Raw genomic sequence first — 12,911 nt, 5'->3', positions numbered from 1 at the left:
GTTCTTAAGGCAGACTCCATACAAAGTGAATGTGAAGACTCTCGAAGACCTTCAACACGAGCGATGCTTAGCTATACACCCTTAATAGCTATACACCCTTAATAGCTATACACCCTTATCGCAGGGAGCAAGATGTTCGGGTGGTGTGATGGTTTTTGTTAAAAAACGATTGTCACAGCTAGTGAAACGCATCGATGTTAAATATAAACACACGGTTGTACTGGAAATAAATAAAACGTTGTTCGGTTTAGATAAGAATGTGCTTTTGATTTGCATGTATTTACACCCATATGACAGCAAATTTTGGGATGTTTCCGAATATGGCTGTGGCATTGAAATTCTAGAACAATGCATTGTTGATTTGTTTGAATCTATTCATGAGGATTTCTCTTTGATTGTGTGTGGAGATTTGAATGCTAGAACAAGTTCGAATAATGCTGTGCCTGATGATAGTTTTGATGAGGATTGGAATAAAGTGTGTTTTAGAGATTCAGATTATGAAATGTGTGCAAGGATTTCTGATGATAAAGAAACAAACGCGTTTGGTAAAGAGCTGCTTGATATGTGTTCTATGTTTGGTTGTATTATAATGAATGGCTTACGGCAATTTGATTGTGATGATTCTTTAACTTTTGTGTCTACATCAGGTGGTAGTACCATTGACTACTTCATTATTTCTATTGATATTTGTACTTCAGATTTTATTCGCTCGTTACGTGTCATGTCTTCTGTTGATTCGTCACATTTTCCTGTTTCATTAGTGTTGAGTTGCCTAAACAATATTGATTTTTCTGACAAAGATCAGGCAAGCAAACCAAAATGGATTTCTAAAATGTGTTGGGACCAGTCTAAAGATCAGAGCTTTTTGGAAACTTGGTATAGAGATGATTTACATGATTTGTATGAACAAGCTTTTATTGTTGTAGACTATGATGTAGATGAAGCATTGACATTGTTTACTGATGCATTGTTGTCAGCGAGTGAGTGTATGAGAAAGAGGGTTTTGGTAGGCCTGCGTTATGGTTTGACGATGATTGTAATACGGCGAAGACTGTTGCACGGCAACGCTTGACTGATTATAGACTTAGTAAATCAGATACAGACCGCGAACTTTATGTACAAGCACGGAAACAGTATAAGACGTTAACCAAAACAAAACAAATAAGCTATAGCCGTAATAAAGCTTTACATCTGGCTTCTTTGGGAAAAGATGGGAAACTATTTTGGAAGGAAGTAAAGCAGTTATCGGGAAGAAAAAAGTCAGGGATTTCTAAGGAGGTCACTGATGCACAGTGGTTTGAACATTTTCAGCAGCTATTTAATGTTGACGTTGTAAGGCAAGCGGTGAGAGAGGGTGAGGGTGGGCAGGCGGGTGCAAGGGAAGTAACCGAAGATTTATGTGCCGACTTGAATGCAGTAATTACAGAATCTGAGGTTTTGGAAGCCATTAGAAATTTGAAAAAAGGAAAAGCATGTGGTAGCGACGAAGTTCTAGCGGAAATGTTAAAGTTAGTTGCTGATACTGCTGTCCACTTCCTCACAAAATTATTTAATATCCTGTTTGACCAGGGCATTTATCCGGATGAATGGGCAAAAGCTATTATTGTTCCAATCTTTAAAAAGGGTGATCCCAAGTTAACTGCGAATTACCGCGGGGTTTCATTACTTAGTTTAGTCAGTAAATGTTATACTTTTGTTTTGAATAAGAGATTAGTGAAATGGACGGAAGAACATAAAAAACTAACAGAATCTCAGGCTGGTTTTAGGCGTGGTTATTCCACCGTGGATCATATCTTTACATTAAAGGCTGTTGTTGATAAATGTTTTGCAAAGAGAGGATGTAAATTATATGTATGTTTTGTGGATCTACGCCAGGCATTTGATTCTGTTCAAAGAGAACCACTGTTTGACGTTTTGATGCAGTATGGTATGAATGGAAAATTTATGAAAGCAATAGTTGCCATTTATCAAAATGTTTTGTCATGTGTGAGGATTGAAGACAGAATGACTGATTTTTTTTAGTGTCCAGTAGCGGTCCGTCAAGGTTGTATTTTAAGTCCACAAATTTTTTCCCTTTTTATAAACGAGATAGCTAACTCTGTGGAAAACGGTGGAATGCATGGCATTCAGTTTTTGCCCGGTCTTGTCGAATTATTTATTTTACTTTTTGCGGACGACCTAGCTCTCCTCTCTGACACAGCACTGGGATTACAAAGGCAGATTAATGTTTTAAACGATGCATGTAAAAGACTGTACCTAAACATTAACTTTGATAAAACCAAATGTATGGTATTTAGAAAAGGTTTTTTTTTTGGGTAAGAATGAAAAATGGTATTTGAATGGAAAATTGCTTGAGGTTGTTAATGAATATAATTATTTAGGTTTTGTGTTTACTACAAAAATGAGTTTGAAAAGGGGAGTTGATTTTTTAGCGGTGAAAGGGAGGCGAGCATGCATTGACTGTATTAGACACGTTAGAAAACTGAATGATATCTCCAAAAGTTGTTTTTTCAAAATTTTCGATTCCCAGGTGCAATCCATATTAATGTACTCTTCTGAAATGTGGGGTCTCCAAAGATTAGACAATATAGAAAAGGTTCACACACTTGCATGCAAAAGGTTCTTAAGTGTTCCTCTTAAAGTATCCAACAAGTTTGTGTATGGAGAACTGGGACGCTACCCTTTGTACATCAACAGTGCAGTAAGGTGCATAAAATATTGGTTGAAGCTGTTGACACTAGATATATCCAGAATTCCCAGACAGGCATACTTAATGTTAAAAAACTTGGACGAGCGAGGTAAAACATGCTGGGCAACACATGTAAAGAATACATTGTTTAGCACAGGGTTTGGATATGTTTGGTTGCAACAAGGGGTGGGGTGTGAAAAAACATTCATTTCTTTGTTTAAACAGAGAATGGCTGATATGTATTTGCAGGAATGGAATGGTTCCATTATAAGTAATGACATTTATCAAAACTACCGATTATTCAAAACAGTTTTTGAAAGTGAGAAGTACTTTGAATTTATTGACAAAAAATGTTTCCGCGATTGTTTGATCAAATTGCGTCTGGGTGTGTTGCCTATTGGAGCTTCGTGTTTTAGAAGAACATTTGGAAGGGACAGGAATATTCTATGCAAGCTTTGTGAGGTTGAGGAAGACGAAAAGCACTTTGTATTTGATTGTCCATTGTATGCAAACGCCAGGGCTAAGTTTCTAAATACAAGATATAATTCAATAAATTTTGTGAATATTCTCCGCAATGGCTCATCATCTGATATTCGTAGATTAAGCATTTACTTGTTTATTGCTCTAAAAACTCGCCTGGAGTTTACTGAAAACATAGCTCAAGACGACTGATTGTGACTGTATTACTTTACCGTGTATGTTTAGTTTTGTATCTTGGTTGCTTTGCCGCTGTATGTGTTTAGTTTTGTATCTTCGTGTTGCATTGCCGCTGTATGTACTTTTGACTTGTATTTTTGTTTGTAACGACCCTATTCTAGGGGCTAGAGGCCTGAAGAATAAATGATGTTCTTGTTCTTGTTCTTGTTCTATACACCCGTAATAGCTATACACCCTTAATAGCTATACACCCTTAATAGCTATACACCCTTTATTACTGTATGTAAACTGCACATACACAAGGTGAATGTTGATCTGTCATTCCTTAATAGCTATACACCCTTAATAGCTATACACCCTTAATAGCTATACACCCTTAATAGCTATACACCCTTAATAGCTATACACCCTTTATTACTGCATGTACACTGCACATACACATGGTGAGTGTTGCTTTGTCGTTCCTTAATAGCTATACACCCTTTATTACTGCATGTAAACTGTACATACACTTGGTGAGTGTTGCTTTGTCGTTCCTTAATAGCTATACACCCTTTATTACTGCATGTAAACTGCACATACACATGGCGAATGTTGCTTTGTCGTTCCTGAATAGCTATACACCCTTTATTACTGCATGTAAACTGCACATACACATGGTGAGTGTTGCTTTGTCGTTCCTTAATAGCTATACACCCTTTATTACTGCATGTAAACTGCACATACACATGGTGAGTGTTGCTTTGTCGTTCTTTAATAGCTATACACCCTTTATTACTGCATGTAAACTGCACATACACATGGTGAGTGTTGCTTTGTCGTTCCTTAATAGCTATACACCCTTTATTACTGCATGTAAACTGCACATACACATGGCGAATGTTGCTTTGTCGTTCCTTAATAGCTATACACCCTTTATTACTGCATGTAAACTGCACATACACATGGTGAATGTTGCTTTGTCGTTCCTTAATAGCTATACACCCTTTATTACTGCATGTAAACTGCACATACACATGGTGAATGTTGCTTTGTCGTTCCTTAATAGCTATACGCCCTTTATTACTGCATGTAAACTGTACATACACATGGTGAATGTTGCTTTGTCGTTCCTTAATAGCTATACACCTTTTATTACTGCATGTAAACTGCACATACACATGGTGAATGTTGCTTTGTCGTTCCTTAATAGCTATACACCTTTTATTACTGCATGTAAACTGCACATACACATGGTGAATGTTGCTTTGTCGTTCCTTAATAGCTATACACCCTTTATTACTGCATGTAAACTGCACATACACATGGTGAATGTTGCTTTGTCGTTCCTGAATAGCTATACACCCTTTATTACTGCATGTAAACTGCACATACACATGGTGAATGTTGCTTTGTCGTTCCTTAATAGCTATACGCCCTTTATTACTGCATGTAAACTGTACATACACATGGTGAATGTTGCTTTGTCGTTCCTTAATAGCTATACACCTTTTATTACTGCATGTAAACTGCACATACACATGGTGAATGTTGCTTTGTCGTTCCTTAATAGCTATACACCCTTTATTACTGCATGTAAACTGCACATACACATGGTGAATGTTGCTTTGTCGTTCCTTAATAGCTATACACCCTTTATTACTGCATGTAAACTGCACATACACATGGTGAATGTTGCTTTGTCGTTCCTTAATAGCTATACGCCCTTTATTACTGCATGTAAACTGTACATACACATGGTGAATGTTGCTTTGTCGTTCCTTAATAGCTATACACCTTTTATTACTGCATGTAAACTGCACATACACATGGTGAATGTTGCTTTGTCGTTCCTTAATAGCTATACACCCTTTATTACTGCATGTAAACTGCACATATACATGGTGAATGTTGCTTTGTCGTTCCTTAATAGCTATACACCCTTTATTACTGCATGTAAACTGCACATACACATGGTGAATGTTGCTTTGTCGTTCCTTAATAGCTATACACCCTTTATTACTGCATGTAAACTGCACATACACATGGTGAATGTTGCTTTGTCGTTCCTTAATAGCTATACACCCTTTATTACTGCATGTAAACTGCACATACACATGGTGAATGTTGCTTGGTCGTTCCTTAATAGCTATACACCCTTTATTACTGCATGTAAACTGCACATACACATGGTGAATGTTGCTTTGTCGTTCCTTAATAGCTATACGCCCTTTATTACTGCATGTAAACTGTACATACACATGGTGAATGTTGCTTTGTCGTTCCTTAATAGCTGTACGCACTTTATTACTGCATGTAAACTGCACAAACACATGGTAAATGTTGCTTTGTCGTTCCTTAATAGCTATGCATCCTTATCACTGCATGTAAACTGCACATACACATGGTGAATGTTGCTTTGTCGTTCCTTAATAGCTATACACCCTTTATCACTGCATGTAAACTGTACATACACATGGCGAATGTTGCTTTGTCGTTCCTTAATAGCTATACACCCTTTATCACTGCATGTAAACTGTACATACACATGATGAATGTTGCTTTGTCGTTCCTTAATAGCTATGCATCCTTATCACTGCATGTAAACTGCACATACACATGGTGAATGTTGCTTTGTCGTTCCTTAATAGCTATACACCCTTTATCACTGCATGTAAACTGTACATACACATGATGAATGTTGCTTTGTCGTTCCTTAATAGCTATGCATCCTTATCACTGCATGTAAACTGCACATACACATGGTGAATGTTGCTTTGTCGTTCCTTAATAGCTATACACCCTTTATCACTGCATGTAAACTGTACATACACATGGTGAATGTTGCTTTGTCGTTCCTTAATAGCTATACATCCTTTATCACTGCATGTAAACTCCACAAACACATGGTGAATGTTGCTTTGTCGTTCCTTAATAGCTATACATCCTTTATCACTGCATGTAAACTGTACAAACACATGGTGAATGTTGCTTTGTCGTTCCTTAATAGCTATACATCCTTTATCACTGCATGTAAACTGCACAAACACATGGTGAATGTTGCTTTGTCGTTCCTTAATAGCTGTACGCCCTTGTCCTGCATGTAAACTGCACATAGACATGGTGAATGTTGCTTTGTCGTCCCTTAATAGGGGGCACCGTTTAATAATTATATTGTTCACCTATATTGGAGTACCTTGGGTTGGTGTTCCGTATTACAGGCCAGGGAATTTTCATTTTTATTTTCAACAATTGTTGTTTTGGTGTCAATAAATGCTCGCACCAACACCCAACAAATGTGCGAATTACTGCCTCAGCAAAATGTAAGAGAAGAAATCACTGAAACTAACTGGTTGTGCGTTGTGATTCCCTAGTCTAATTAAAAACATAAATCTTAACTATCACCGCAATGTTAATGCCAGCAGCTGATTTCATTCAGCGTCTCAAAAATGGGAATATGAGTTTATATAGGTTAAACCCTCCACCCCACTGCGCCCCCCCCCCCCTCCCTTTACTGCTCTTGTTTGTGACAGTAGATGACAGATCTGGGAGAGGACGGAAAAGAGGGGCGGAGGTGGGGTGGACAAGAGAAGGGGTGGGGGTAGTTAGGGTGGGGCGGTTACGGGGTGGGCAAGAGACCTGTGGATTCCGATCGTGTCTCTCACACCGCTTCCCAGATCATGTATCAAGAATCCTGCAAGCTGTGCGTGCGCGCGCGTGTCAGTGTGTGTGTGTGAGAGATGGCCAATATGTCCTTCGTAAAGAGAGAACTATTTCCCATGTTGTTTGCGGAAGATCACGCTCTCATATCATGTGCTGTAATAAGACGGCAAATTCTTACGCATCATCAAGCAGACTTTAACTGGAAACAAGTCGCGCAAGGCAAAATTACAACATTTAGTCAAGCTGTCGAACTAACAGAATGCAACTGAACTCACTGCATTTTTACAGCAAGAGCGTATACTCGTAGCATCGTCAGTTCACCGCTCGATGCAAAGGCAGTGAAATTGACAAGAAGAGCGGGGTAGTAGTTGCGCTGAGAAGGATAGCACGCTTTTCTTTATCTCTATTGTTTTAAACTTTCTGAGCGTGTTTTTAATCCAAACATATCAGATCTATATGTTTTTGGAATCAGGAACCCACAAGGAATAAGATGAAATTGTTTTTAAATCGATTTCAGAAATTTTATTTTAATAATAATTTTTATAATTTTAATTTTCAGAGCTTGTTTTTAATCCAAATATAACATATTTATATGTTTTTGGAATCAGAAAATAATGAAGAATAAGATGAACGTAAATTTGGATCGTTTTAAAAACAAATTATTTTTTTTACAATTTTCAGATTTGTAATGACCAAAGTCATTAATTAATTTTTTAGACACCAAGCTGAAATGCAATACCAAAGTCCGGCCTTCGTCGAAGATTGCTTGGCCAAAATTTCAATCAATTTGATGGAAAAATGAGGGTGTGACACTGCCGCCTCAACTTTTACAAAAAAAACGGTTATGACGTCATCAAAGGTAGTTATCGAAAAGAAGAAAAAAACATCCGGGGATATCAAAGCCAGGAACTCTCATGTCAAATTTCATAAAGATCGGTCCAGTAGTTTGGTCTGAATCGCTCTACACACACGCACGCACAGACAGACAGACACACATACACACACATTCACACACACACACACACACACACTCACACACACACACACACACACACACACACACACACACACACACACACACACACACACACAAAACTTGACTAAATGTAAAAACAAAAGCTGTGGTATTCCGTAAACATGGTTACTTATCCGAAAAAAGAGATGCGGTATTTGGTTACCAAGGAGCTCAAGGTGTTGGTAGATGATACATACCTTGGCTTCACCTTTTTTACAACAATGAGTGTCAACATAGGCACAGAGGAATGTGTATCGCGAGGCAAGCAAGGAACGACAGAAATCTTCACAACACTGAATAAGTGTGGGCTCGCCTCAAGCAACGTGTTTTTGAAGCTGTTTGAAGCTCACATAATTCTTTCAATGCTCTCTACACACAGTCTTACCTCTACACACACAGTCTTACCTCTACACACACAGTCTTACCTCTACACACACAGTCTTACCTCTACACACACAGTCTTACCTCTACACACACAGTCAGTCTTACCTCTACACACACAGTCTTACCTCTACACACACAGTCTTACCTCTACACACATAGTCTTACCATTACAGACACAGTCTTACCTCTACACACACAGTGTTACCTCTACACAGACTTACCTCTACACACACAGTCTTACCATTACAGACACAGTCTTACCTCTACACACATAGTCTTACCTCTACACACACAGTCTTACCTCTACACACACAGTCTTACCTCTACACACACAGTCTTACCTCTACACACACAATCTTACCTCTACACACACAGTCTTACCTCTACACACACAGTCTTACCTCTACACACACCATCTTACCTCTACACACACAGTCTTACCTCTACACACACAATCTTACCTCTACACACACAGTCTTACCTCTACACACACAATCTTACCTCTACACTTACAGTCTTACCTCTACACACACAATCTTACCTCTACACACACAGTCTTACCTCTACACACACAATCTTACCTCTACACACACAGTCTTACCTCTACACACACAGTCTTACCTCTACACACACAGTATTACCTCTACACACACAGTCGTACCTCTACACACACAATCTTACCTCTACACACACAGTCTTACCTCTACACACACAATCTTACCTCTACACACACAGTCTTACCTCTACACACACAATCTTACCTCTACACACACAGTCTTACCTCTACACACACAGTCTTACCCCTACACACACACAGTCTTACATCCACACAAACACAGTCTTACCTCTACACACACAGAGTCTTACCTCTACACACACAGTCTTACCTCTACACACACAGTCTTACCATTACAGACACAGTCTTACCTCTACACACATAGTCTTACCTCTGTTCAGCGATGTCACCTGGCAACTTGTGGCTATCTCGACACATCCAATGGTTGGTTGTTATTTCTTGTCGTCTCTTCAGCTGACAGTGCTAGCCGAGACTGTCTTCAGCTGACAGTGCTAGCCGAGACTGTCTTCAGCTGACAGTGCTAGCCGAGACTGTCTTCAGCTGACAGTGCTAGCCGAGACTGTCTTCAGCTGACAGTGCTAGCCGAGACTGTCTTCAGCTGACAGTGCTAGCCGAGACTGTCTTCAGCTGACAGTGCTAGCCGAGACTGTCTTCAGCTGACAGTGCTAGCCGAGACTGATGCCAGTTTGTCTCCTGTCACAGTTCACATGGTAAGCTCCATGCTTAAAGCTATTTCTAGTCACAATCCCGGTAGGTCTATCCCTTTAAAAAGAAAGTAGACACATCCAAAGTCTTAGACCGATACTAGAACAACAAAGGCAATACAGTCAAACACAGGCGTTGTGAAGATGTGTCCTGGCTATCTGAGGTATGATCAGCATGGAAGACGTTCAGTGCAATATTTCCTGCACGCACAACTAACGACGTCAGCCTGATATCTCAGGACTGAAGATCGAAGACCGAACTGAAAACCCATTGAGCGAGACATGAAGTTCCCGATACTCACGTCAACATCAAGAGTGACTCAACATCAAGAGTGACTAACAATATATAGGCTTCAGCGCTGACACACGATACGTGTACCCGGACTCTCGTGACGTCACGCACGACTGCACATCGGGGCCACGGTGAACTCACACTGGGGCAGAAAGACAGCCGCGTACTTTTTGTAATCTGATACATTCAACGATACGGTCACAAAGCAGCCATTTGTGGAGACGGTTTCTGGGGAATTTAGCCTCAATAGATCGTTGGGACTTTCCCTGCAGTGCAGTTTTAACATTCTTACGCTGTTACATTCAAACATTCTCCCTAACAATGCTAATGAATTGAACCAGAGAGATCAGAGGCCCGAACCTTGTCGCCAAAAGGTTTTCCTGCGCTAGACACCCAATGTCTATAAGAAGCGACCGACAGATGTTGAAATGTCCCCCCCTCCCCCCCCTGACATGTGTGGTTTTAACTGTGTCAGACACCCAATGTCAATAAGAAGCGACCAACTGATGTTGAAATGTCCCCCCAGACATGTGTGGTTTTCCTTGTGTCAGACACCCAATGTCTATAAGAAGCGACCAACAGATGTTGAAATGTCCCCCCCTCCCCCCCCTGACATGTGTGGTTTTCCCTGTGTCAGACACCCAATGTCAAGAAGAAGCGACCAACAGATATTGAAATGTCCCCCCTGACATGTGTGGTTTTAACTGTGTCAGACACCCAATGTCAATAAGAAGCGACCAACAGATGTTTAAATGTCCCCCCCCCCCCTTACATGTGTGGTTTTAACTGTGCCAGACACCCAATGTCTATAAGAAGCGACCAACAGATGTTGAAATGTCCCCCCCCCCCTGACATGTGTGGTTTTAACTGTGCTAGACACCCAATGTCTATAAGAAGCGACCAACAGATGTTGAAATGTCCCCCCTCCCCCCCTTACATGTGTGGTTTTAACTGTGTCAGACACCCAATGTCTATAAGAAGCGACCAACAGATGTTGAAATGCCCCCCCCCCCCTGACATGTGTGGTTTTAACTGTGTCAGACACCCAATGTCTATAAGAAGCGACCAACAGATGTTGAAATGTCCCCCCCCCCCCCCTTACATGTGTGGTTTTAACTGTGCCAGACACCCAATGTCTATAAAAAGCGACCAACAGATGTTGAAATGTCCCCCCCCCCCCTGACATGTGTGGTTTTAACTGTGTCAGACACCCAATGTCTATAAGAAGCGACCAACAGATGGTGAAATGTCCCCCCCCCCTTACATGTGTGGTTTTAACTGTGTCAGACACCCAATGTCTATAAGAAGCGACCAACAGATGTTGAAATGTCCCCCCCCCCCCCCCTGACATGTGTGGTTTTAACTGTGCTAGACACCCAATGTCTATAAGAAGCGACCAACAGATGTTGAAATGTCCCCCCTCCCCCCCTTACATGTGTGGTTTTAACTGTGTCAGACACCCAATGTCTATAAGAAGCGACCAACAGATGTTGAAATGCCCCCCCCCCCCTGACATGTGTGGTTTTAACTGTGTCAGACACCCAATGTCTATAAGAAGCGACCAACAGATGTTGAAATGTCCCCCCCCCCCTTACATGTGTGGTTTTAACTGTGCCAGACACCCAATGTCTATATAAAGCGACCAACAGATGTTGAAATGTCCCCCCCCCCCCTGACATGTGTGGTTTTAACTGTGTCAGACACCCAATGTCTATAAGAAGCGACCAACAGATGTTGAAATGCCCCCCCCCCCCTGACATGTGTGGTTTTAACTGTGTCAGACACCCAATGTCTATAAGAAGCGACCAACAGATGTTGAAATGTCCCCCCCCCCCCCTTACATGTGTGGTTTTAACTGTGCCAGACACCCAATGTCTATATAAAGCGACCAACAGATGTTGAAATGTCCCCCCCCCCCCCTGACATGTGTGGTTTTAACTGTGTCAGACACCCAATGTCTATAAGAAGCGACCAACAGATGTTGAAATGTCCCCCCCCCCCCCCTGACATGTGTGGTTTTAACTGTGTCAGACACCCAATGTCTATAAGAAGCGACCAACAGATGTTGAAATGTCCCCCCCCCCTTACATGTGTGGTGTTAACTGTGCCAGACACCCAAAGTCTATAAGAAGCGACCAACAGATGTCGAAATGTCCCCCCCCCCCCCTTACATGTGTGGTTTTAACTGTGTCAGACACCCAATGTCTATAAGAAGCGACCAACAGATGTTGAAATGTCCCCCCCCCCCCTTACATGTGTTGTTTTAACTGTGTCAGACACCCAATGTCTAAAAGAAGCGACCAACAGATGTTGAAATGTCCCCCCCCCCCCTTACATGTGTGGTTTTAACTGTGTCAGACACCCAATGTCTATCAGAAGCGACCAACAGATGTTGAAATGTCCCCCCCCCCCCCCTGACATGTGTGGTTTTAACTGTGACAGACACCCAATGTCTATAAGAAGCGACCAACAGATGTTGAAATGTCCCCCCCCTCCCCCAACAGACATGTATGGTTTTAACTGTGTCAGACACCCAATGTCAATAAGAAGCGACCAACAGATGTTGAATTGTCCCCCCCCCCCCTGACATGTGTGGTTTTAACTGTGCTAGACACCCAATGTCTATAAGAAGCGACCAACAGATGTTGAAATGTCCCCCCCCCCCCCTTACATGTGTGGTTTTAACTGTGTCAGACACCCAATGTCTATAAGAAGCGACCAACAGATGTTGAAATGTCCCCCCCCCTCCTTTCATGTGTGGTTTTAACTGTGTCAGACACCCAATGTCTATAAGAAGCTACCAACAGATGTTGAAATGTCCCCCCCCCCCTGACATGTGTGGTTTTAACTGTGACAGACACCCAATGTCTATAAGAAGCGACCAACAGATGTTGAAATGTCCCCCCCCCTTCCCCAACAGACATGTGTGGTTTTAACTGTGTCAGACACCC

The 12,911-nt window shown here is 41.3% G+C and overlaps 3 protein-coding genes across 5 annotated transcripts in view; 2 read left to right on the top strand and 1 right to left on the bottom strand.

The window, feature by feature from the left end:
• Positions 1-9,479, top strand: part of LOC138951291 (uncharacterized) — a 33,886-nt gene extending 24,407 nt beyond the window's left edge. The window contains exon 13 of the mRNA XM_070322920.1: positions 9,418-9,479. Within this exon, the coding sequence (XP_070179021.1) occupies positions 9,418-9,479 (62 nt within the window). The remainder of the gene's footprint in view (positions 1-9,417) is intronic.
• The window catches only part of LOC138950247 (uncharacterized), a 796,434-nt gene that overhangs the window by 680,294 nt on the left and 103,229 nt on the right, over positions 1-12,911 (top strand). The window lies entirely within an intron of this gene.
• LOC138950264 (uncharacterized) overlaps positions 1-12,911 on the bottom strand; it is a gene marked incomplete in the record, with an annotated part of 260,344 nt that overhangs the window by 165,926 nt on the left and 81,507 nt on the right.

The sequence above is a fragment of the Littorina saxatilis genome, linkage group LG16 (genome assembly GCF_037325665.1).
Source record: "Littorina saxatilis isolate snail1 linkage group LG16, US_GU_Lsax_2.0, whole genome shotgun sequence".
NCBI classification, from domain to species: Eukaryota; Metazoa; Mollusca; class Gastropoda; order Littorinimorpha; family Littorinidae; genus Littorina; species Littorina saxatilis.
Note: the sequence above shows the minus strand (reverse complement) of the source record. Positions and strands in the feature narration are given on the sequence as shown.